Source organism: Pseudorca crassidens, chromosome 1 (assembly GCF_039906515.1).
Source record: "Pseudorca crassidens isolate mPseCra1 chromosome 1, mPseCra1.hap1, whole genome shotgun sequence".
Lineage (NCBI taxonomy): Eukaryota > Metazoa > Chordata > Mammalia > Artiodactyla > Delphinidae > Pseudorca > Pseudorca crassidens.
The window spans coordinates 112,012,418-112,039,169 of record NC_090296.1 but is presented as its reverse complement, the minus strand read 5'-3'; the positions used below and the strand labels follow the sequence as shown (position 1 = coordinate 112,039,169).

The following is a 26,752-nucleotide window of genomic DNA, read 5'->3' as shown; positions in this document are numbered from 1 at the left end:
TCCCTGAGGATAGAAGTTTTTGCTGTTTTATTCACTGCTGTATCCCAAGTACCTATAGTGCCTGGCACACAGTAGGCAGTCATTAAATATTTTTTTAACGAATGAATGTCTGTCTAATCTATTTTGGTAAAATTTCTGTGCCTATTTGTTCTTTCCACTCTTCAATATAGGCCCTTGTTACTTTTGCCTGAACTGGTAGTTTTCAAACTGATCTCCCTACTTTTTCTAGTTCCTCTCCTTTGATACTGCTCCCAGAGGTAGAGCTCTTAAAAACGTACACAACGGACTTCCCTGGTGGTGCACTGGTTAAGAATCCGCCTGCCAATGCAGGGGACACGGGTTTGACCCCTGGTCCGGGAAGATCCCACATGCCACGGAGCAACTAAGCCCGTGAGCCACAACTACTGAGCCCGTGTGTCATAACTACTGAAGCCGGTGAGCCTAGAGCCCATGCTGTGCAACAAGAGAAGCCACCGCAGTGAGAAGCCTGCGCACCACAATGAAGAGTAGTCCCTGCTCGCTGCAACTAGTGAAAGCCTGCGCGCAGCAACGAAGACCCAACACAGCCAAAAATAAAAACAAATAAATAAATTTAAAAAAAAAACAACACAGACACACACACACAAACACAACAAGAACAACAACAGAACACCTGCTGGTCATGCTACCTTCCTATTAAAAAAAAAACTCAGTGACTCTGCACTGCCTACCCAGAAATCAAAGATTCTGGAAAATGTTGCTTGCCTGCTTTTGAAGCCAGTTTTCCCCTGCGGTAATCTGCATTTTTGCCATAGCATAGTAGTCCATCTGCCAGACTCCAAACATACCTTTTGAGCCTCTGCTCAAGCATCGTTTGCCTTAAATGTCCTTCTCCTGGGTTTTGTTGATGAAGTCCTGCCTCTCTCTTAAGGCCTGGTTAAAATGTCATCTCTTCCAGAAAACTTTCCTAAGGTTACTCACAGTGACTCTGTTATTTACATGGCAGTTTGTTAGTATCTATAATAAACCACTAATGGTTTGTCTCATGTTGGACTTACTTATGTATTATTAGTATTTCTTTCCAGTAGACCTCTTAGAAGGTCTGGAGTTTTTTTTAATGTCCCTCATGTCTCCTACATTATGCTTTGCATATTGTAAATGATTGATAATTCATTTCAACTGAAATGAAAGTTAAAAGATGAGGATAAATGTAGTTAAAGTGGCGTACTTTTTGGAAGCAAACAATGAAATCTGACTTAGTCACAATAGACTCTATTGATTTTGACCTGGGGCAAGACACTTAACCTTTCTGAGCTCCAGCATTTTTATCTTTGAAATGGGGAATACCACTACCTGTTATACTTGCCTCAGCAGGGTTGTTGTGAACAACAAGTTTAGTAATACAATTTAAAACATGTTGAAAGTTACGTTTTCAAAACATAATGGGGAAGACAGATAAATGGAGGTGGGTTGAACCTAGATATAATTGCCACGTCTAGGTTCTACAGAATTTTAAAAAGATTAAGAAACACATTTTTGGGAAAGATGGACTCTTAATCAACTTTTCTTATGGAATATTTAGAAAGATTGTGTCATAAAAGGTGGAAAAGTCAAGAACTAGAGAGAGCAGATTCTGTTGTGGGTGAGGAGACTTGGGCTGAGCCTTCAGGCTGAGCCTCCTGTAGACGAAGAGGAGCAAGCAGTGGGGGCAGTGTGGGATTTTCCAGCTGAAATATGTTACCCTTCTGTCTGAGGTTATTTAGGATTATCATTGATGTCTTTGATATCTGGTAGTACTTGTTTATCCTGAATTGTCAGTGAATGAAATGCTTTCTTAAAATAACTGAAGTTAACCAGCTTGATGCTAAATCTGAGTTTTAACCTTCTTTCGTAAAGAGTATTATGTGATATATTATCTACTCTGTCTCAGTGACCAGAGAAACCTAAGTCAACAGTTACACAGTTAACTGTTTGATTGACACATGTCATACTTACCAGCATTTCTTACTACGCTCTCCTAATCTACCTCCCTCATTTCCCTACCGCCCTCTTTCACAAAGGATTTGATTTAGCATACAAAAATAAATACTATTTATAAAAGTATAAGAGAATGAATTAGGGCTAAAAGGAACTGAGAGGAAAATAAAGCCCTGAGTAAGATTTGTACACCTCTACACATATCCTGTGATGTTCTGCCAGAGATCGGCCAGCAAATAGGAAAAACACGAGTTGCATGATTCACAGTGTGTAAAAGATAAAAACCAGGTTTTCAAGAAAAACTCAGATATTTCTGGTTCTGAGACCTGAGATAAATTTCTTCCATGAGCCCTCATGGCAAAGGTACTGTGTAATAAAAATGTTATATTTCATGAGATGGCATTGTCTTCAGGAACTGTTGTGACAACTGTTTGGTGTTTTCTCCAGCATCAAATGTCCTGGGAACATACTTATTTCTGGGGTGTGTGTGTATATGTAAAACAAAATGTATTTATCCACAATGTGGGTACATATGTCTATATGTATTACCAGGAAAAAATTTTCTAAATGACATTTCCTAAATGGGTCTGTAACAGTCACTTCTGCAGCCTTTCTTCTTTGCCACCAACTTTTTTATTGTGTGATAAAGTGCAATTGAAATTGCTGAGACCATAATGTCAAATCTGTGCATAAATCTAAGTCATGGGTTTGTATATGGCTATCTGTACATAGAGTAGATAGTTGTCACCAGTGCCTCCCCACCACACACACACACACACACACACACACACACACACACACAAATATACTTCCTTTCTTCCTGAAAGCCTTCACTGTTTTATTAAGCTGACTGCAGTTTAACCATTTGAGATTTCTTTATTTTAAGAGGTTTTAAAAACATTTTGAAGTCTTTTAAAATACTACCAGAAAGCTTAGGACTGTGTTATTCTCCTGTTAGTGTGGGTTCATCAGATTCTCTTCTTCTATACACCTAGCCAAGGCTAATAGTTTTGAAAAAAATGGAAAGTGAGGATAGAACAAGTAGTGATTTTGGAAAATGGGACTTTGCTACAGGGGCTTTAGGCATCTAGAGGGTATTAATAAGAGATCATACTGTGTTAGAAAGATAAAAGACAGAGATTTCAAAGAAGAAAAAGGTGACAACAAAGAAAAAGTTCTGCTACTTTACACTGTTAATTAATGTGCATATTGACTTTGTGTTTTAGTATCTCAGAGTCATGTGCCTGAACTGTTTTCAGTGGGTTTTTAGAGACTTTTTGTTCTTAGCCTGACTTGACTGGTGAATAAGTAGCACATTGCTATAATTATGCAGATTACTTTTTATTTTATTTAGTACTCTATTAAATCTTAATCTTAAATAATTTTCACAATTAAATTTTATTATTTATTTTTAACTTAACAGAGTGGAAGACGAAATGTTGATTTGGACTTGGCATCATCTCATAGAAAGAGAGGTAAGTATTAAATATTAAATATCTGGTGAAGTAGCTCTTTTTATATCTGATATGTTTAGATCTGATTGTCATTGAAACATTATTGCAAAAAAGTTAGAAACATTTTATCAGAAAAGTTAAAAGGAAGATCATTTTCTTGAAAATATACACCCTTAAAAAAAGATCTGGGAATGTCTAGGAGTTAATAATCAGTTCTCTTTCTCATTTGTTATGTTTTGACTTTTTAAAAGTCCCATGGAACTCTGGAAGCAGTGCTTTACATTGTGGGGGGTTATGGACATAATTTGCCATGCTTTAGCTCAGTGGTATAGTTGCTATAGTTTAAATGGTGTTACAAGGAGAACTCTTTACCCCATTCACCTTTCATACACACATACACACTTTCAAACTGAAAGTTTCTAGTTTTTTTCCTCTTTGCCTCTCAAGATGCAAAGCATATAAGAGATGAACAGATGATTTCTAAAAATAAAATTTTCCCATGAGGAGCGATTTTAGAGTTCATCAAGAGTTAAGCTCATTTGCTAAAAGCTGTATCTTAATGAATAATATAGTTAACTCTTGTTTATATGTACAAATAGATGGAAAGAACAGCAGTTTTAGATAATACAAATCCAAGGTAACTAAAAACTCTCCAAGTATTATTCTCGATTAATTGGCACTTTTTTTTTTTTGCGGTACGCGGGTCACTCACTGTTGTGGCCTCTCCCGTTGCGGAGCACAGGCTCTGGACGCTCAGGCCCAGCGGCCATGGCTCACGGGCTCAGCCACTCCGCGGCATGTGGGATCCTCCCGGACCGGGGCACGAACCCATGTCCCCTGCATCGGCAGGTGGACTCTCAACCACTGCACCACCAGGGGAGCCCCCAAATTGGCACTTTTATTAACCCATTTTTTCTGTGGTTGTGAAAACTTGAAATGTTAAAAGTTGCCACTAGTGGAAGTTTTCTAAAAGCCTGTAGGAAAACTGTTTTTTCCCATTATATTGTCTTTTATATTTCAGAATTGAACCCTTCTCTTGATAACTTCCTTGGCAGGATGTTAGGTTCTCTACAGGAAAAAAAGTGAGAAGTAAGGGAAGGTTGAGGAATGAGAGGAAGAAGTGCACCCACAAATTTTTCATTTTTGTGTTTATAACTTAGAAGAAATGTTGGTACTTAGAATACTAAGAATGATTTTTTTTTGGAACTATTAGGAATTATAGGGACTAGAGCTGGTGCTTTGTTTATTGAAAAGTCTTTTAGTATTATAAAATATCAAGGTTCCAAAAAATATAGGGTATTTGTGATATCAAAGAAATTAAACGATGTTTAGTATAACATGCAATATGTATTTTATCATTTTCTAATTCTTTGAAAATTGGCAATTCATGTGCCATAATTAGCCAGAGTATCCTTTTCCTTAACCACTTGAGTTAGGAATTAAATTTTTGGAACGCTTTTCCCTTCCTAATGTTGGTTAGCTCAGGCAAAGATTGTTGCTATAATTTCTATGTTATATTAATAAAAAGATGGCTCCAAACTTACTGAGTAGCATAAGGGATCCAGCTTGTCGTTTTAAGAGCTTCCTACTATACTAATTATGTTTATAAGTGATAGTCTGTTGACTAAAATTACTCTTTTCTCTAAGATCTTTATCATGCTCATGGAAATATAAATTTGAGATTCAGTCTATGATAACTGTGTCAGCATGTGACAAAGTAATCTTCGGAATAAAACAAAAAGTGGTATTTTTAGCTTTGAATTAAGAATAACCTAGAAGTCAAGTGTAAATTACTTAGGAGGAATTAATATGACACTTTAAAATAACTATTCTAGAGTTGCTACCTGTTCACAATTTTAAACAATTGCCCTATAAGTACGTGTCATTTTCCTGTAGTTTTAGAGCTAAGTAGATACAACTGAATTAAGCCATTAATCCAAATTTGTTTATGGGTAAACCAACTTCTTCAAAAGGTCATAGTACCAAGACCTATTAACTTCTTGGAATCTAACTTTATTTTGTTGGAAACAGAAAGGCAAACAAACAGGACCTCATGGGAAAAGTTTGTTTAAATTACCCATTTAGGAAGTTATAATAGGGAGGCAAACTAGTTATGCAAATTATCATGGTATCACCTAATGTGGTACCAGTTTATTCTAGTAATCATTATATCTTAATGTTCTCAGGCAAAAATTTTGCTGATAGCTTTGTTCCTAGGAATAGGTGACTAGAAAGTAGTACTGTTCTAGGAAGAGCAGCAAAAATAGTTTTCAATCTCATGAATCCTAGTGTTTGTGGATTAAACAATGAAAATGTATACTTAATATCATGTATTTAATTATAATGAATTTCTTTCTTTAAAAGAAATTAACGTTGAAAATACATTTGGAACATTATATTTTGAAAGAAATTTTTTAAAATCATGTATATTTAGACACTACCGTCTGACCACAGTGGAATTTTTTGTTTTGTTTTGCCCTTAAATGATGATTAAAATAAACCACCCTATTTTTTCCCTATTTATTGTCAATATGGACCAGATGTCATAAGCCATAACATGCCTATCTTCAGTTGGTCAGATGAACCTACCAAGTCTGAGAACTTTTTGGAGCCATTCAGGTGTTCTGATTCTGACTTGAGCTATGAAGGACAAGCAGATGTCCAGCCAAGTGAGAATTCTTCTATGTGCTTATTTACCCCTTTCCAATATTTTGAAGAGGAAATGTAAACTTTTTTCCGCTCACTTTTCTTTATCATTTATTAGTCTAGTGGTCCTGAGTTATTAAAAGTTTAGTAAGAGAAATTAGAGATAGCAATGTTTAATTACATCTCGTTTACTGAAACTAAATGGATGTATCAGTGACAATTAATGGTTGTATACACATTTCAGCTGCTCTTAATATGCCTCCAAAGACTCCTCCTTGAGAGGGTCTAGTGCCTATAATTTCAGTATTTGACATTGGGGATACTGGAATTCATGCTGTTGAACCATGATTGCTTCTTTTCCCCTCACTCCAGTTAATGTGTCACAGTTGGTCCGAGCTCTTGGTCCAAGAAAGTGAGTATGGTAGGAAGGAGTAGAGCAAAGTGAGCAAATAAATTGAGCTCAGCCAACTTGTTCGGCTCTTTAGAGAATCAGAGCTAAATTGTAAATCCAAAAATGTCATCAGTTACTTTAAAAAGAGATGACAGGTGGTACATATTTCTGCTTAGCACCTCAGAAGTAATATGAAATTTATATTCATTAAACACTTAAAAACTGCTTACTATATGCCAGGTATTGGTCTAATCACTTCAAACATATTAACTTATTTAATTCTCATAATAGCCTGTCAAAATTCTTGACAAAAGCTGTTAAACATGTTGGTATTTGGGTACTTTGATAAATACTTAAAAGATTTGCTGTAGTTGTGCAGAACTGAGCTCGTTCTTCACTGAAAGACAATATGTTTTCGCAGATACTTAACTTTAGTTTTTGTATTTAAGCTGAAACTGATATAGTGAAAAATGGTGGGGATACCAAAGCAAAATTTTAAGAAGGAGCATCATGGTTTGATTTCACTACCCTGCCCCAGGTCTTTAAATATAGTGTTAGGGTTTTATTGCTAAATAATATTGGAAACATTTATCAACATGTGTGTTTCATGGTATAACTTGTATGGGTGAAATGCTGTTTTATCTGTGCATTTCGAATTAGATTATATAAAGAAGAACAAATGTGAATGTTGTCTCCTGTATCAAATTTCTCCTTTTGTCTTCTGATTCTTGTTGTGGTAGTGTATTTACTCCTTTTTGGCCAGTTGAGCCCCAGAAAAAAGAAGAGCTTCAAGCAAGTACATGATGGCATGTTTAATTTTTTTCCCCTTTTAGCTTGCCTACATATTTTATGGTTTATAAAGTATGTATTGCAGCTCTGCCATGTTCATTTTGAAAATTCCATTTAAGAACCAAAGTTGTAAGGACAAGTAAACAATCTCAAATTTCTTGTTGGACTTTATATTTTCTTTTTATAGTAGGAGACTCTGAATTAATATTAAGTAAGAATTGGGCTCAGTCACAATTACTCTGTAGAGGCTTTTGATATGCTTTTCAGACACAATATTTCCTATATTCAGATAAAACAACACAGAACAAATCAGTTATTAGGTTGTTATAATTTTTTTTTTAAGAATTAGAGGTTTTTCATCTCTCATTTCCATATTGTGAGATTTTGTGTTTCAAAGTATTTTTGATATCAACCTAAACATTTTAGTTATAATTATTTAATTTATTTATTTATCCTATTGCTTTCAGATAGTGTCTTATTCTTCCTTATATTTTATTCATACAAAGTTTTGTTTGGCTTATATACTTAATAAATTACATGTTTTATTTATTTATTTATTTATTTTGTGGTACGCGGGCCTCTCACTGTTGTGGCCTCTCCCGTTGCAGAGCACAGGCTCCAGACGCGCAGGCTCAGCGGCCATGGCTCACGGGCCCAGCCGCTCTGCGGCATGTGGGATCTTCCCGGACCGGGGCACGAACCCGCGTCCCCTGCATCGGCAGGCGGACTCTCAACCACTGCGCCACCAGGGAAGCCCATAAATTACATGTTTTAAATTAGGGGTCAACAAACTGACTAGAGGGCCAAATCTGGATTACCACCTTTGTTTGAAAGTAAAGTTTTGTTGGAACCCAGCCACACTCATGTATTACCTATGGCTGCTTTCACACTACAACAGCAGAGTTGAGTAGTTAAATGAATAGTGAATGACCCACAAAACCTGAAATTATTTACTGTCTGGCTCTTTATAGATAAAGTTTGCTGACCCCTGCTTTAAATTGCAGAGAGGATTTAATTTGGGGATTGACCACCTATTCCATAGAATATTTTGGAGTATATTAAGGCAATTCGCTACTTGCAGTTTCTTCACATATTGAGCCTTTGCGTAGGCAGGCAGTTGAAATTCCCATGGATCAGTGATTTGTGAGTTGATTAAGAACAGGAATATGTAAGACCACCTCCCATAAACTTAAGGGATTAGTGTTATTAATTTAGAAAAGATCATTTTCTTTAAGCCTCTGTTTCCTCAAGTGAGGAAATGGGACTAGGTAATCTTTAAGGTCACTTTTACTTCTGTGGTTCTAGCATTAACTCTCTGCACATTGTATTTTCATTTTGAAAAGTAATTTATAAGTATTGGAAGATGGAAGAAATTTTTATTCTGAAATTTTATTATTGAACCAACAAGCTCAATGCTAAGAGACCAAAAAATATCATTTGTAAGTTAAGGTTAAATCCAGAGTCTGCATTTGGGATGCTTAAGGAAGTGGAAAATGATTATTTCTTTTTTTTTTTCTTTTTTTCCACATTAGCCCCTCCTTTATTCTTTAAATATCATTTTAATTTAATACATTATGCATCCATGACATTTTTCTTTGGATTTTTACCTTTTCTGTTTTACATGGGAAAATATTCAGCTATACAGTTTGGGGAAATTTTCAGATTGGTTATTTTTTATGTTCAGTAGAACTGAAAATCCAACATTTTTTAATCTTAAGAATTCTTGCTAAAATATAGAAGGCAGATAAACCATATATTCTTAGCCATTCTAAATTATTTTAGTAGAATGCATATAAATTATTTCATAGCTACTTTATAATATTAACTGCCTATTGTGGATTTCTGTGTCGCATTTTGAAGTCCTGGGGTTTTCCTGACAGTGTAATAATTCAAAAATAAGTTATACAGTCAATATTGTATTAGTTCATTTTCTCTTTGGGCATTAGTGTTTAAGTAGTCCTCTTCCCAAATCTTTTCCATCTAGTATGTAACAAATATAATCTTTGTAATGCATATTTTATTAGGTACCTCAAGATTCACTCCTAATAGAAAAATTTGGTATATTCACAGAATGAGATATTATACAGCACTCAAACAAATGAACCATGGTTACATGGAATCATGTGAATGAGTATTAGCAATATTATACTGAATGCAAAGTAATGTCCAAAAAGACTACATAAAATGATACTTTTTTATAAAGTCACAAACAACTAACACTAAACATTATTTGTCTTGGGAATACATATAAGATAAAACAATATTTAACAACAATAAAAGCAAAGGAGTGATAATGAAATCCTTAGGTTGGAGGACACAGGGGAGAGATGCGTTGGGGGGAAGAACAGATAGATAGTATTCTGCCAGTTCTCTAGTTCTTGTGTTCACATTTATTATAAGTAAATATAAATACAAAAGCAGGCCATGCATGGACCAGTGATGAGAGTATATCATGAGCCAAGGAGTATGATTAATCTAACTCATGTACCTGAGATCAATTAAATCAAAAAATACAAAACGTGTAAGAATTAGACATTTATATATTTATTTAAAGCCATTATTGGCACATACCTTGGACAGTTCTTGTGATCAAACATATTAACATTTTTGCTGTCTAATGTAAAGATTTTAGCCTAGAAAATGCCCACTGGCAAAACTAATGGTATTATATTTAGCCACTATTGTTAACACCACTTGGTAATTTTACGTAGATATCATTTTATAGTAAATCTTATATATTCTTGTCTGTGAAACTTTGCTTCCTTTATATAGGAGTTTCACAACCTGAAATAAATGTGCATATCACACAGTGAAAATGTTCCTTATATTAATGAAACCAAGGGTGATATTTATGTCTCCTTTTTTGTGTAAGTTTACTTGCCCTTCTATATTCATTTTTTGGTAATATTTCATTGCAGATATGTACACATTTTGCACAGTCTTGACTCAATCTTTGCAATGATAATGTTAAATCAGATGAAGTCCTATTACTAGTAGGTCTTACCAGCAGTGTCCTAAGTGCCGAGTTCCATTTTGGTCATAAATGATGGTCTGGTTTAATACTGCAGAGCATTTTAAGCTAAGCATTTTGAGAGCAGCTTCTGCCTTTCTTTTTCTTGTGGCAACGTGTTACTAAAGCGCTTACAGAGACACTGGTACATTAAACAGGGCTTTCCCTTTGTTTTCTTACATTGCTGTAGTTTTTGTTTGTTTGTTGTTTTTTACCAAAGCATTTTGCTCAGATTCACTTAATGCATGTATTCAAACACTAGTATCCATTTCTCACCAGTTGGTATGATAGCAACACTCAGCCCTCATCTAGTTTCAGAATGTATGCTCATCTTGGTCATCACTGATGCGTTTTTGTTCTGTTTGTATGTAGGTCCTATGCATAGTCAATTGGAAACCCTGAGCGACTCTTGGGCGCGCCTGAAACATAACAGAGACTGGTTGTGCAACTCCTCTAACTCCTTTGAGTCTGATTTTGATCTTACCAAGTCTTTGGGAGTTCACACTTTGATTGAAAATGTTGTAAGCTTTGTGAGTGGAGATGTGGGGAATGCCCCAGGTTTTAAAGAGCCAGAGGAAAGTATGTCTACAAGTCCCCAAGCCTCCATCATTGCAATGGAACAGCAACAGTTAAGGGCAGAAGTAAGTCTTTGATATTTACTCCTTGTGAGGGACTGTGGAAACTTAAACTGAACCACTGAAGGTACAATTGTAGGAAAAACTTTTCCTTTTCTTCTATTCCTTGCCTCCCCTTTTCCTTCACTTGAGCTTTTTGATGTTGCTATCTTAACCAAAGCAGCCTGATAGTTTGTTTGAAGTGAACAGTAGTGCACAAGATACTCTAATCACTAAGTCTTTCCTTGTCTCCTAGAAACTAGAGTGAGATTGGTTGGTGACTATACAGATCTGCTCCTAGAGTCCCTATTTTTGACCCATTTGTCTCCGTTTAAAAAGGGCTAGATTAGAACACCATGCTAATAATGATAAATGCTAAAATTAGTGAGCATTGCCTCCAAATATCCCCCTCAAAATATTTATTAATGATTGTGGTTTTAACATGTCCTCAAATTCTTTGATACTCTTCCCTCCAGGAGGTGGAGCTTAATTTTCCTCCTCTTGAGAGTAAGCTGGACTTAGTGACTTAGAGCTAACAGAGTATGAAAAGGGGAAAAGAATACAGTAATTTTACATTGCAGAAACCCGGCAGACATCACCTTAACCAAGTGATCAAGATTAATATCACCAATAGTAAGTTCTGGTGATATCATGTACTCTGATAATAATGTGATGAGAGGGGGACTTCGTAGTATTCATCCCTAAATCCATACCTGTAGGCCAAACATGAGAAAACATCAGGCAAACCCAAATTGAGGGACATTCTATAAAATACACAAACAGCCCTTCATAGATGTCAAGGTCATGAAAAACAAAGACAGAAACTGTCACAGACTAAAGGAGCCAAGACAACTAAATGCAACGTGATATCCTGATTTGGATCCTGGAACATAAAAGGGACATTATGGGAACTCTGGTGAAATCCAAATAAATTCTGTGGTTTAGTCAGTAGTGTTGTACCAATGTTAATTTGTTTTCATAAATGTACCATAGTTTTGTAAGATACTAACATTAGGAGAAGCTTGGGGAAAGGTATACAGGAACTATCTGTACCATCTTTACAATTCTTCTATAGATATAAAATTATTTCGAAATAAAAAGTTTATTTGTTTTAAGAAAAAGGAGGGTAGGCCAACGGACTGCTGTGGTGGATATGTGTCCTCCTAGGGAAGGTAGAGCCAGAAGTTCAAGAGAACCACAGAGAAACCTTTTGGAAATACTTCTACTTCTTGAACTAAAGAGTATTCATTCCATATAATGTTATAAGTAAAGGAAGCATTATCCATACTACTTGATGCTTTTTAAATCATGTATATCTCCTCATGAGCATCCCAACAGCTCTGTGAGTAGATTAAAGTACTATTAGCCTCATTTTATACATGAAGAAACTGAGACTCAGGAAATTGAGTTTACCAAGGCTACATAGTCGTTGGAATACTCTGGCCTTGAAACTAGATCTCCTACATCCAAATTTACTACTTTTCCCCTTGTACTGTGTAGCCTCTTTTATACTGAAGTATGCTTATAGAGATCTTAGAGATATTTTAATTTTTAAAGTCATAATAGTAAAAGAAATGTTTATCTTAATAGAATAGATTCCTAAGAAATATCAGAATTTTCTGTGTGCTAAGAAATATATTGTCTGTGACGTACAGAGTTATTTGTGTCTCAGTTCAGTGAAGAATTCTAAAATATGTTTATTTTTTCTCAAGCTTCGTTTAGAGGCACTTCATCAGATCCTTGTACTATTGTCTGGAATGGAAGAAAAAGGTAACATCTCTCTGACAGGAAGCAGATCAAGCTCAGGTTTCCAGTCATCCACTCTGCTCACATCTGTGAGGCTGCAGTTTCTAGCAGGGTGTTTCGGTTTAGGCACTGTTGGACACGCAGGAGCCAAAGGAGAGAGTGGCCGATTGCATCACTATCAGGTAGATGTCAGAACTGTCATGGGAGGATGACACCTTTTAGTATATTCAGATTTTAACTGTATTTTTACAACACCAGTTTAATAATGCTAAACTTTTTGGTGTTTAGAATTGAGGTTTAAAAATATAAAGATCTAAGTGACTTAAAGATACCTCATTGGTTTAGTTTCCTGAGTATAGCTGGGGTTAGATAAGCCATTAGGTAAGCCATGGTACTATTGTACTTTTAGATTCTTTGCTGGCTCAGTTTTATTAACCCTTAGCCAAATTGCATAGAGGTAGATCTAAGTTGGGATAAGGATTAGTGTTTGGGAGGATGGGTTTCAAGAATTTACATTTTAGACTTGATCATTTTACCAAGTTTCTCTGATTGCTTGAACTGTTTTTTTTGAAGTGTTGTCTTTATGTCTTCCATGTTTAGAGAGGAAAAATGCTTTGTGGGAAAGGAGAGAGATTATATAGAATCAAGAATTTTCAAGCATTGAAAAATAAATTGGTTATAAAACTTTTATATACTGTAATATACTAAATAATTAAAAACCACCATAGGGCTCTAGCATGGGCTAGGAATAAAATGCTTTTACTTTCATTTGGGTAGGAAGTGTTGTTGTTGTTAATGGAAAAGGTAAATCTTTGTGTGTAATTTAGGATGGGATCAGAGCAGCTAAGAGAAATATTCAGATTGAAATCCAGATGGCTGTGCATAAGATTTATCAACAATTGTCTGCTACTCTGGAGAGAGCCCTGCAAGCCAACAAGCATCACATTGGTGAGTAACTGCACATGCAAATATAAGGTGCAGGTAACATTTTGGCCTGAGGTTATGCTAGGTGGCTAATGTTCTGTGTTTAACATTAGGTCAGCTTATAGGTAAAGAATAAATACTTGAAAGTGTAATAGTGTTCCATACTACTATTTATATTTTAGAATATGATTTATTTTAGTAAATGCTTTGTTAACTTCAAAGAAGATTCTCAACTGCCTTTCTTTCTTTCTTCTTTTTAGAAGCCCAGCAGCGTCTCCTTTTGGTTACAGTTTTCGCCCTGAGTGTCCACTATCAACCAGTAGATGTTTCTTTGGCGATTTCCACTGGTCTGCTAAATGTATTGTCACAGTTATGTGGCACAGACACCATGCTAGGACAGCCTCTTCAGTTGTTGCCAAAAACGGGTGTTTCCCAGCTAAGCACAGCTTTAAAAGTGGCTAGTACAAGATTGCTCCAGATTCTAGCCATCACTACAGGGTGAGCATTGTAGATGTCTTGGTAGAACTGTGTGGGGCCTGGTCTTTCACATTTCCATTTCACCGTAATCTCCTTTATGTGTTTAAGCACATTTGCCCTTCTGTGTAATTACCATTTATTTTTTTCCTGTTATTTCATGTTATTTCACGTATATGTTTTTCCAGGACCTATGCTGATAAACTGAGCCCCAAGGTAGTTCAGTCTTTGTTGGATCTACTCTGTAGTCAGTTGAAGAATTTGTTGTCCCAGGCTGGTGTACTACTTATGGCCTCTTTTGGAGAAGGAGAAGAGGATGAAGAAGAGAAGAAAATTGACTCCAGTGGAGAAACTGAGAAGAGAGACTTCAGAGGTATCATAAATCTTTTTTCTCTGTCATTATTTACAAGCATTTATTGAATCCACATTGTGTGAATATCATTAGAATGTAGAGTTCTTTCTGTTGTGAGGCATGAGAGGATTTTTATTCATTTAGAAACCCCTTTTTTCTCCAAATATGTATGGTTTAGAGGTATCTCTGACTGAACTTCCTCTCCTTAGAGTTGGTTAACCCTGATGAAGCAACTGTACCACTCAGTGTCTAAGTTCAGCCTCTCCTTGGCTGTTGTGGCTCTAGAACTTAGAGGTTCTAGGTGACTGATTTCCCCAGATTATGTTCTTGTAGGATTTGATCATGAAAGCCCATCTCTTGGGTTGCATTCTTGTTTTAAGTGTTCCCCCAGGACCAAGGGTTTTTTAATATATGGGAATTGGGTTAGAATTAGGGAAGCTGAACTTCTTGCTAGGCTGTTCTGGTCTCTAGTCACTAAAAAATTCTTCATTATACTTAGCCGTAATAATTTTTGCTTGCTGTAATATGGTCATCTCCATACAGCTTTTAAAAACTATAGTGAACATTGTGGGAATTCCCTCGTGGTCCAGTGGGTAGGACTCTGTGCTTTTGCTGCTGAGGGTGCGGGTTCAAGCCCTGGTTGGGAAACTAAGATCTTGCAAGCTGCATGGCGCAGCCAAAAAAAAACCTATAGTGAACATTGTATTTCAGTAGAACGTAAACCCTGAACAGAAGAACTACTATACATGTCTGTTATATATTAAGCGAAGAAAGGTCTAAAACTGGTCAGTTATTCAGTGTCTTATTACCATAATAAGCTCTGTAAAGGACTTAGAGCAGTGTCTAACACATAGTAAGAGCTCAGTAAATGTTAATGTTAATATTGGAATATTATAATAAATAATATTTAAACAAATAAAGTACTATTTAAATAATATTAATACTGTATAGCTAGGTGGGTGGATAAAGGAATATGCTGGGGATACAAAAATGACAAAACATTCTCTCTGCCCTCAAGGACCTTCTAGGGAAATGAGGAAGGTAGATGTTTAAACAGATAATTACAGTGTAATACAATAAGCTCAGAAGAAATAGCTAAATCTCTTAGGGCAGAATCTAGGAGGATGTATGAGTCTGATTTAGGTCTAGCTTTTGGTTTCAGAGGCTGAACCTCTGGCAAGTTACTTCTTCTTTATATAGCAAGTATGTAGCTTATACAAAGAGCATGGGCAGACTCACAGGGTATGATAAAATAAAAACAGGCTTTTAATGCCACCTCCCTTTTTCCTGAGATCCAGTTTGGGGATACAGGGTTGTTCAGGTAATAGTTTCTTACCACTCTGTTGAGTACTGCACATATGGATGGCAGGGAAGACCCAGTAGAGTTACTTCTCAGCCTATAGCTCCCCAAGAAAACTGTATCCTTCCATATCCAGTAAAAAAAAGAAACTGTGATGAATCTCAGTAGGTGTAACAGCAGACTGAGTCCACATCCATTCCTCTCAGGTTGCACCCATTCTGTTTATGGGGATGGCTGGGAGTGAGACTGATTCTAGTAAGCGGTGGCCAGGCATTCAGAGGCAGGTGGACCAGGTATTAATAATTCCACATACTCTTTAAAATACTTAACTGAAAGTAAGGTATACTCTTCATTTCAAACATAGTACTGATACTGAAACACAAACTGTATCATCAAGTTGTATTAACCAGCTTTATATTTAAGGTCTCCAGGCTTTAATTAATTTAATTAATTTAGTGTCTTGTTACAGAAATACTTGCTGGGAGTGAGAGTGGGGTAGGATGGAGGCCTCCTAAAAGAGATTTTCCCAGGGATCTCTACGAAGAGAGAAAGTTTCATGGAAGAGGTAGCTTTGAACTGGATTTTGAAGGAATGTGTAGGAACAAGGTTGGAGTGAGATATAGTTACCTAGGGCAGGCTAATAATTTTATATTCTTCAAACTAATATAATAAATGTTTGTATATTAGCAAAGACTAAAGAAGTAAAGAAGAGGTAGAGTACTGGCTTTGAGTGGGTCTTAGCCAGGCTAGGGACAACCTGTCAGTTAGCCAGGCTAACTGACAACCTAGGTTTTGAATTAGGTGTGTGCTTACTGCATTCTAAATGTAAGTTATTTGATATAAGACTGTTTCCTGTTGGCTTTTGGTTGTAATGTAAACTTGTCTGTTCACTCTTTAGTTGCTCTTAGGAAACAACGCGCAGCCGAACTGCATCTGGGGGATTTTCTAGTTTTTCTCCGCAGAGTTGTATCTTCAAAAGCAATTCAGTCAAAAATGGCTTCCCCAAAGTGGACAGAGGTGCTTTTAAATATAGCATCTCAGAAATGTTCTTCAGGTATGTGACCTTTGTCTTATTTTACAGTATTTTGTACATCACGTGTGTTTTATTCAGATAACATTGGATACTTGACCCTGATTTTAAGCCTTTTCTTTCTTGTTTTATGAGTACTTATTTGATTGAAATAAAAGTAATCTCAGGAGTAAAAATTGGGAGGAATTAATAATAGAAGGTAGCACTGGAGAAGATCGTGGATTTAATGCAGAGAACTTGGCTCTAGTTCAGATTACAGTAATAAAAATAAGCAGAGAACATCCTGTTTAATATGATAATTTGACACAGATTTTGAGTTTACTTCTTGGATTATCAAAATGCAGATTGGAGTTTGTCTATTCTTTCTTATCATGATATGATTTCTGTTGCCTTGATTTGTAACTTCTGATTGTATGCTATCTCTGAGAGTTCTTTATAATAAGCTTAATTCCTGGTTCTTAGCCTAAAAGTCTGGTCTGCTTGCATAGATTACTATCAGTCCTTTCCTAATCTGTTTTTTTTTATTGTGATAAATATACATAAAATAAAATTTACCATTTTAACCACTTAAGTGTACAATTCAGTGACAGTAAGTACATTCACAGTGTTGCTCAACCATCGCTACTCTCCATTTCCAGAACTTTCTCATCATCCCTAGTCTTTCTTAAATGTGCTGAAACATAATATAGTCTTCTATGGTACATGCTGTTTTATATGTGTACACTCTCAATATAGTTTATTGGTGTTTCTTTTTACTTTTTTTAATGTGTATTCAATTTTTTAAAAATTCAGATCCTGTATCTTTGTTTTAAGATTGGCATAAACAAAAAAAGAATACAGACAACTTATTATTAACATAACAGCTGCAGTTATTAACTGCAAAAATACAGTAAAATGGAGTCATACTAAATGTTAGTGTTCTTACAGCAGAATTATCCCAGTCATTTTGTGGTAGCAAATTCTGGCAAGAAATTCATTTGTTGTTAAAAGTATTTAAAGAATTTCCAAAACTGATCAGCTGTGCTGCAAATAAAACAGCAGTTTATTCAAAAGAGCCCTTAACCTTTCTCTTATTTTCTTAAAAGATCTGCCATTTACAGGTAACTACTGTTTTCAGATCAGTTGTTCAAACCAGGGTTCTTCTGTAAATACACATCTTAGCTTTATATATAGTAAGTTTATACTCATTTTCCCAATAGTTTTTCTTAACTAGTGTAAGTTACAATAGCTTTTTTTTCTCCTTTAATAAGGTAAGCCTTCTATAATATTGATTAAGTTCTTAGAGCATGAAGAAAAATCAGATATTCATTTATTTCTACTGGTTGTGTTGTAGTAATGGATAGAAAAAAGAGCATCAGTATCCTGTCTCTACCTTTGCTTACTTTAGAAAAGTACAAACTGCTTACTCCCCATTAATCCTGTGAGTCCGTCAGGGCATAGATGAAGTCAGAAGCAATTAAAGGCGATGATAAGCCTGAGCTTTAGAGATTAACAGACCTGTCATTTACAATCCTACTTCTGTCTCTACTGAGCTGTGTGGCTTTGGTCAAGTTACTTAACTTCTCTGAGCCTCAGTTTCCTCATCAGTAAAATAGGGATATAATGTAGGATTTGTGAGGATCAACAGAGTTATTAATGTGTATGAAATGCATAGCACAGTACTTGTCACAGGTAGTTATTATAGTGCTGTTCCCTTACATACATAAAAACTGAAACACAAACATGGATATTCATATACATTAATGGATATGGGATGAATCCAGAATTCTTGTGATAAAATGCTGAAGTGAAGTCTGTTCCATCCTAAATACTTAGCAGCCTCAGAGATTTTTTTCAAGAGGTTTATTTAAACTTTGAATTTAAGTCACATTTATAATAAGAAAATGTCTTTTTCCCCCTCCAGGAATTCCTCTAGTTGGTAACTTAAGAACGAGGCTCCTTGCACTTCATGTCCTTGAGGCTGTGCTACCAGCTTGTGAATCTGGTGTAGAAGATGATCAAATGGCCCAGGTTTCTATTTTTAAAGTTATTAGAAGATGTTCTTTACATGTGCAACATGATGCACCGAAAATCTAAACTCATGGTCTCTTCAGTTGTAAATGTGTCATTTATTCAATAGCATGACTTCCACTTCTGAGATTGCTTTTTTAATTTTTTCATCTCTAAGCAAGGAGAAAGAGAAATTAAGTGAGTTATGGGACGTGAGGAGTAGTGGTATAGTGAATACTTTCAAGATCAGAAAGAAAGGAAAATTTGTGGAATTTCTTCCTAGGTGTGGGCATCTAGAGAGAGAAAGATATGAGGCTGCATGGCCTCATCAGAGGTCCATATAGTGGGGCAACATGAGGACAGTCGAACCCACTTTGTAGTGGGTAATGGTCTTTCTAAAAAATGATATTTAACTTGCATCCACCCAAAGTAGCTGTCAGACATTGGTATAATTAAATCTCACATGTGACTTAATATTATAGTTACATGATTTATCTTTTCTAAAAATAGTTAAAATGATCCTTTACAAATTTTATCATTCTTTTTCCTTCAATAAATAGGTTGTTGAACATCTGTTTTCCCTCCTGTCGGATTGTATGTGGGAGACACCCATTGCTCAGGCCAAACATGCTATTCAGATAAAGGAAAAAGAAGAAGAAATAAAATTACAGGTACTTGATTCTTCCAAAAAGGTATTTTTAGACAGACGTGAATATCTTGTCACCTGTCTCTGGATCCTTTCTCCTTTGACTTTGTTCTATCAGTTACTCAGTCTCTTCTTTGTACTGCGTCTCTTTCTCCACTGGTTCTTTCCCCTCAGTTTATAAACATCTCTTATTCCCACCCTTCTAAATTTCTTTTTTATCCATGAAGCCTTCCCTATATTCTCTCATCCTTCATTGCTAAGCTTCTGGGAAGAGTAATCTTGTGTATGTTTAAGTCACTTCCTTACTTCTCATTATCTCTTCAGCCCAATTGTTTATCTTCCATCAAAGCACTGAAATTAAATGACAGAGGTAGGTGTTATTGGTAATACAGTGTATGGCTTTTTATCCACAGCTTACTTGACCTCTGGAAACTCTAGCCTTCTGTTGTTTTCAAAACACTACTTTCTCCTAGATCCCCTCTGCCAATCCTTGATTCCCTCTGGAGGCATCTCTTCTTTGGTGTGACTTTCTCCTTGCCTCCATCCCAAATTCCATTGTTCCTCAGAGTTCTGTCTTTAGCTTTTCCAGCAGTCTCAGTCATAACCCACGACCATTTTCACTACATGCACTGCCTTCCAAACTTGAATGATAGCCCACGTGTCTCTCCTTCAAACCTTTCTCCTTTTCTTCCTATCCCATTTTTATTGGTGGCACTAACATTCAACTAGCTTTTCAAACCTGAATTCCTGGGAATTCTCCTAATGTCCCCACCCATGTGGTCCCTAGAACTCATTGATTTTTACCTCCTAAATAGTTCTTGAATCCATCCATCTAGCTACCTTAATCTTTCTATCAGTTTTCATGATTCCACACTTTTTCTGGCTTTCCTTCTGTCCCAGTACAATGGCCTCTTCTCATCCTCTTCTATTTAATCTGACTGCTGGAGTATCCCAAGGCTTGGTCCCAAGACCCCTTTTTTCCTTCAACTGTCACCTCCATTCCATTTCCTATAGCCAGCAAAACCTTATTCAGATCCGTATGCCATTGATTTTTAATTCCTTTTTTGACATTTTTCCTGAATTCCAGACATATACCCGTCTTCTACTTGCCTTACAACTTGAATAATAGTGTAATAGGTCTCTCATACTTAGTAGCATCCTTAGTTCTGTTACATCTTGTTCCTTCCCCAGGCTTTCCCATCTTTCCTAGTAAGCGACTCAACCAAAAAACCAAAGAGTCATCCTTGATTCCTCTCTTTCTATCACACACACCCACATTTTCTTTGTACAATCTCCAAGTCCTGTTGACTTCTCTGTTAAGACTTAACTTGAATTTTACACCTCCTCATTCCTCTGCCATCACCCTACTCGAAGCCACTACCATCTCTGGCCTGGATTATGCAATATTCTCCTAACTGGTCTTTCTGCTTCCGTTGTTAACTCCCTATAGTCCATTCTCTACACAGGAGCCAGTGTGATCTTTTAACATTGTAAATCAGAGCATGTTCGTCCTCTGCTTAAAAAACCCACCAGTGGTTTTTAATCATTCTTGGGATAAATTCTAGAACTCCTTGTTCTCTCCTCTTTGCTCACTACACTGTGAACAACTTGCCTTCTTCCTGTTTCTTGAACACACTAAGCTTGTTCCTTCCTTTGGGCTTTGTGCCAGCTATTCTCTTTGCCTAGAATACTTCCCTCAGATATGTTTCTCAGAAGTCAACTTATTATTCATGTCTCAACTTAATTATCACTTCTTCATTGTACTTTCCTGATCCTCATTCTAGAGTCAGTTGCCACACAGTCTTTATCACATCACCTTTTTTGATTTCAGCATAGCACTTATTACCTGCTATTTCCTTGTTTATTTTCTATCTCCACCTTGTAAAATATAAGTTCTATGAGAGCAGAGACGTTATCTGTTTAGTATACTGCCGAGTGTATAGGACCTGGTATAGTGCCTGTTACATAGTAGATGCTTATTAAATACCCATTGAGCAAGTGAATGAATTTAAGTTCTCAGTATTTTTTACCTGAACTCTTGCAGTAAACTCCTGATTGTTCTCTCTGCTTTCATCCTGTATGCTCCTGGTAAAACAATGTTTATAAAACATAGATCTGATAGTAGTTCCTCTATATAAATCATTCTTTGTAGGCACTCCCTATTGTCTAGAGTAAAGATTAAATTTAGAATGGCATTGAAGGCCTTCCATGATTTTGTTCCTTCTTCTCTTTCTAGTTCCTTGTTCTCTTTCAGTCTCATCCTCCCGATATTCCATACTGCTTGCAATTCTTTAAATCAGTGAACTCTGTTTCACCTCCATGACTTGGCACATGCTGTACATACTGTCTTAAATTTCTTTCTCTACTTTGATCGGCTGCTTAATGCCTTCTCACCGTTCAGGATTCAGCTCAGAAGTCATCCTCTTTTGAATGCTTACCTTATCCTTCTCAAGCCTGCTTAGAAACTTACACTTATATGTTTCTGCTATACCTGTCATGTAACTTCTTTTATTCTCTCACTACAATACCGGTGTTATTTATTTGTCTCTCTGTCCCCTGACTGAGCTGTAAGCTCTTCATGGGCAGGGACCATGCTGTATGTATGATTGTGTTCCATTGTCTGCACAGTAACTAGTACATAGTAGATAATAAATATTTGTGGAATCAACCCAAGGAGATCTCAGGAACTGAATCTGAGTTAGTTTAAAATACTGACCCAGTTTCCTTTCTGGTAGAAGCAGGGAGAGTTGGAGGAAGAAGATGAGAATCTTCCTATACAAGAAGTATCCTTTGACCCAGAGAAAGCTCAGTGTTGCATAGTGGAGAATGGACAGATCTTAACTCATGGCAGTGGAGGAAAAGGATATGGATTGGCGTCAACTGGAGTAACTTCTGGGTGCTATCAGTGGAAGGTACGTAGAATTCCAAGTAGTTTTTAAAAGAATTTTATTTTTTTAGTACTTTCCTCCTAGGTTATTATAAAAAAGTATGGAAAGACTATTAAAAAAATCATCTTATGTAAATGTTCTATTACTATGTAAGATTTTAACATAAATGGAAACTCAGTGAAGGATATCCCTGTATTATTTTTGTAACTCTCCTGTAATTGTAAAATTACCTCAAAAATTTTTTTAAGTGTAAGGTTGAAAAATCATAATCATCCCTTCCATGAGGGGTCACACAGTGCACACCCAGCAATGAAAATGCAGTAACATATGTGTGATGTTTCTTCCTGGGAGAGCGTATTAGAGACTGAGTGCCCAACATTTTTATTGAGCGCTGGTCACATACTCTCTGCCTGGCCTTTTTTAGATTCCCAGAAAGAAAGCGGGTTTTTAGCCTAAACCATATTGTCATACAGTCTAAGCACAATAAGCCACCAATATCAGGGAGATTTTTTATCAGTGTAGGGAACTATTTACCAGACAAGTTCCCAGGTGCCAGCCAAGGACCAACATTGCAAGCAGACATTTCTAAGGATAGCAATCTCTGCTGTGCTCTTTTTTGCACAGTCCACCTCCTTGGCTGGCTCCTGGCCACAGTGTTTTTACAATAAAAGTAATATTATTATCTGGTAGGACCCCAGACAGCAGGGTGAGACTGACCTCCAGTACTGACTTCAGGGGTCTTAGACTTAGCCAGTTAAAACAAATCTCATTAATTGTAAAGGTCTATCTTAAAAGTCAAGTGACTTTGTCTTTAAATTTAGCACAGCACAACTCTGGGCAGTCCAGGGATCAGAATAGAGTGCATACACAAAAAGTACAATTCCAGAGGTCATACGTGGTATCCCTGGAAATGAGTATATAATTGTTAAGATATCCCTAATCAGGATATACAGTAGTCAGGCAGAACAAGTTAACAGGACCCCAATGTGATCTCCCATCAGGGGGCCTCCCACCTTCTGTTCCCACTGCAGTCTAAGTAATTTAATTGAGTGCTTGGTTTCAGAGGGACTGCCTCTGAAGGACAGTTTGTTAAATGGTTTTGTTTGTCTGTGACATTTTATCTGCCTTAAGAGTTTGGATGACATCTGGAGGTGTTCTGTGGAAATTCCATGACCTGGGGTCACCCCCTACTTCTTATAGCCTGTCAGGTATAAGGCTCAAAAGTTAGTTTGAATTTAAAGTGCTCTATGCATGTGGCTGATTTCACTTTGTTGTGCAACAGAAACTTAACACAGTATTGTGAAGTAATTATACTCCAATAAAGATCTATTAAAAAAAAAAACACAAAAAACAGCTTTCTTGACAGCATGGCTTTTTTCCACCCCGGGAGGAGGAGCAGTTCCGAAAAAACAATGATCATTTATGCCCTCCGTCGTCTTCCACACTTTCCCAGGGCCTGGGTTGTTTTTTTTTTTTTTCCCCCCTCCCCGCCCCCACCGTTATTCTAAAATCAGTGTTTCCCATTTACTTATTATAACTTCAGGTCTTCTCAGTCATTTTTTATCTCCATCTAGACCTTTTGTCCAGAAGGGTTAGGTACAAGAGGGACAAAAGAATTTCCACACGAAAACTTTTTTTTTTCTTAACAAAAATGTTTTTATATTGATACAACTTAACCAGAAAGGTTAGCAATTGGTCAGGACAAAATCCCAATTAAAAAAATTGTTTTCCAGAATAGGTTTACAAAACCTTCTACGCCTTTTATCCTAATCATTTATCCAGTGAGCAGCCTAGGAAGGATGAGTCTTTTTCTGGGGAGAGCTTCATTTAATAAACTGTCTTACTAGGCGTGTGTATCAGATATTGAATCAAGCTATCAGTCTGTTGTTGCAAACTACGACTAGTCCAAAAAGCTGAACATAATAAGTCAGCAGCAGTGAGACCTCCCCAAGAAGAGGTCAAGAGTCCAGTCTGTTATAAGAGTGGACATAGAGGTCATGCACCCTTGGGTATGCCCTCCTCCAACTTTCAGCTTTCGGTAAGAATCAAAGTTAGGAATGTAATCAGTTTCTATGTCAGAAATAAAAAGCCAATCAGCAGCTCAAATTAGATGGCTATCAAAAGAACAGGCCCTTTCCCAGGGGCGTGTATAAGAGACCTGGACAGTACAGCTAGAATCCATGTAGTTTTCAGTTTATGGCTGCACCAACTAAATCTTCACCAGCCCCCCGTCTGGTTTTTGTTCATTAGGCTGGTGCCTGATTTTAGTTGAACACAGCTCATGTTGGGTTGAAACAGCCCATAGCAGACAGTATGAGGTTTTAACTTAGAGGCAGGTCCAGGCAGTTGGAAGTTGTGAATTGAGGATTCTATAAAATTGGCAACTTTTGGGGGCAGCAATAAAGCCTAAATGCTGTAGGATCAGACAGCTGCATTTTAAGTCTAAGTGACGAGCAAGCCTTTCCTAAGCTCTTTTTGCCTTCTCAATCTTAGAGTACAAATTTACCCCCTCAAAAATATGCATTTCAGGCTAGAAAATCATCAGCCTGTAAGGGTCAGACATCTGATTTTATAAGAACTAATTGGCAACTAACAACTGCTTTTTAAAACTCTCAAAGTATATTTCTATGTGGAGAGTGCCACTCCTTTATTTTGTCTCCCTTTTTTTCTAGCAGTTCTAATAGGCAAAAATCATAACAAAAAATCATCAGTTATGGAGGCTTGTTTTGTTTCCAGTACTCAAAGAATTTAAGTTCCGATCTACTCACCTGGGGCAAAAAGCGAGGACATTGTATCCCACTGACTTTTCCTTCGCAGCTTTTACTTATCAGGATGATCTCTTAGTATTTATGAAGTTACAAGCATATAACGTTTTACATCATTTTTTATCATACATCTAGATGCAGTAGCCACAAAGTGAAGCTGTTGTATAAAATTTACTTTTCCCTTTTCCCTCAGATCTCAAGTTTATTCAGACCCCTAGCAGTAAATTTAGCATTTTTAGGGTTAATTGGTTGGGCCAGGGCACTGGTACAGCAGTGACAGCATCTAGGCTAAAGAAAATCGCTGGAGTCTTGTCTTTTCTTTTCTTCTTTTCTCTCTGTCCCTTTCTCCATTTCTCCATTTTTCCCTCTCTTTCATCTATTTAAAGTTTTACTCCAGCCCTGGGAACTGATTTAAATAACCTTTTCTCCTCTCACTTGGAGGAAAGAGCAACACATACTTTTAATACTTTTGGTCTACCCAAAACTCATCTTTAGGAATTTTTGAACTTTTCCCCCTCCCACCTGGACAAGAGAGCAGCTGCAAGCTAATGTTTATGCTTTGGCCCGTCCAAAGCCCATGTGTGAGAATGCTTGGGCTCTCTTTCTCCTCCCACCTAGAGGAGAGAACAGCACAAATTTTCTTCTGGCTGCTCTTTCCCCCTCACTTTAGCTTACAGGGCCAAAAGCAGCCAGGGGACCCAGTGAGCCAACACTCCTGGGGTTGGATCTATTAGTTTTGAATTCCATAGGTAACTTTTACCTCTCACAACAGATAGCCACTCACCTGCTGCTTCATAACACGTGTAACCCCATAGCCACTAGAGTTTTGTCTTTCCCCAGTTCTATCTCTCTCTCTTTTTCCCAAATATATAATTATATTTTAATGACTTAGAGTTGTTCTAGTGGAGCTCACGTTGCCACCATTTTGTCAGAGGTCCTGAAGGTGACCCCCATGTTCAAAGATTTGATAGAAGGACTCATAGGACTCAGTATTATCATTGTACTCATGATGACTGGGGTTTATTATAACAAGGTAGTAAGGATACATAACTGGATAATAAGGAGAAAAGACACAGGTGACATCTGGAGGAATCCACGTGGAGGCTTCCCTATGTTCTCTCCCTCCCATGAAGGGTCACATGGACTGCAGTCTTGTCCCAGCAAGAAAATGCAGCAACATGTGTGTGATGTTTTAGGGAACCCCCTTAGAGACTTAGTTCCCAAGATTTTTACTGGAGACTGATCATGAAGGTATCCTCTGCCTGGCATGTACCAAAACCCCAGCTCCCAAAAGGAAAGTTCGTGTTCAGTGTAAACCACATTGTTTGTTCAAACATTCTTGTCCTGGTGAGCCACCCGAATCAGTTTGGGAAAGTTTTCTAACGGTGTAGGAAACTGTATACAAGTCGAATTCCCAGATACTAGCCAAGGGCCAGTATTACAAGCATGCCTTTTTAAAGACAGCAGTCTCAGGCCTGCTGTATTAACTCTTTTCCGCACAGAAGTATACACAAGAGAGTAGTTAGAAAATTTGTATAAAGAATTGAAGCTTTCCATTAATAATTTTCTGGACTGGATGTACTTCCTCAGCTTCATAATTGAGATGTAAGTTAAAATTGTTTATTTTAAATAAATACTCAAAGGTTATTCTAAATGTTCTACAAGATAAAGATTAAATCTGTCTTAAAATCTTTACAAAATCATGAAATGTCTTAAAATCTTTACAAAATCATGAAATTATTTCATTTGTATGTTATTTTCACTTAAGCTGAAAATAT

The 26,752-nt window shown here is 36.8% G+C and overlaps 1 protein-coding gene across 8 annotated transcripts in view; it reads left to right on the top strand.

The window, feature by feature from the left end:
• HERC1 (HECT and RLD domain containing E3 ubiquitin protein ligase family member 1) overlaps positions 1 to 26,752 on the top strand; it is a 215,167-nt gene that overhangs the window by 106,960 nt on the left and 81,455 nt on the right. For 7 of the 8 annotated variants that reach the window (XM_067749809.1, XM_067749799.1, XM_067749792.1 and 4 more), the window contains exons 25-34: positions 3,380 to 3,431; positions 10,619 to 10,887; positions 12,573 to 12,788; positions 13,434 to 13,554; positions 13,791 to 14,028; positions 14,193 to 14,377; positions 16,555 to 16,710; positions 18,590 to 18,696; positions 19,236 to 19,346; positions 22,057 to 22,233. In XM_067749809.1, the coding sequence (XP_067605910.1) occupies positions 3,380 to 3,431; positions 10,619 to 10,887; positions 12,573 to 12,788; positions 13,434 to 13,554; positions 13,791 to 14,028; positions 14,193 to 14,377; positions 16,555 to 16,710; positions 18,590 to 18,696; positions 19,236 to 19,346; positions 22,057 to 22,233 (1,632 nt within the window). The remainder of the gene's footprint in view (positions 1 to 3,379; positions 3,432 to 10,618; positions 10,888 to 12,572; positions 12,789 to 13,433; positions 13,555 to 13,790; positions 14,029 to 14,192; positions 14,378 to 16,554; positions 16,711 to 18,589; positions 18,697 to 19,235; positions 19,347 to 22,056; positions 22,234 to 26,752) is intronic. The other variant, XM_067749780.1, reaches the window with a different exon arrangement.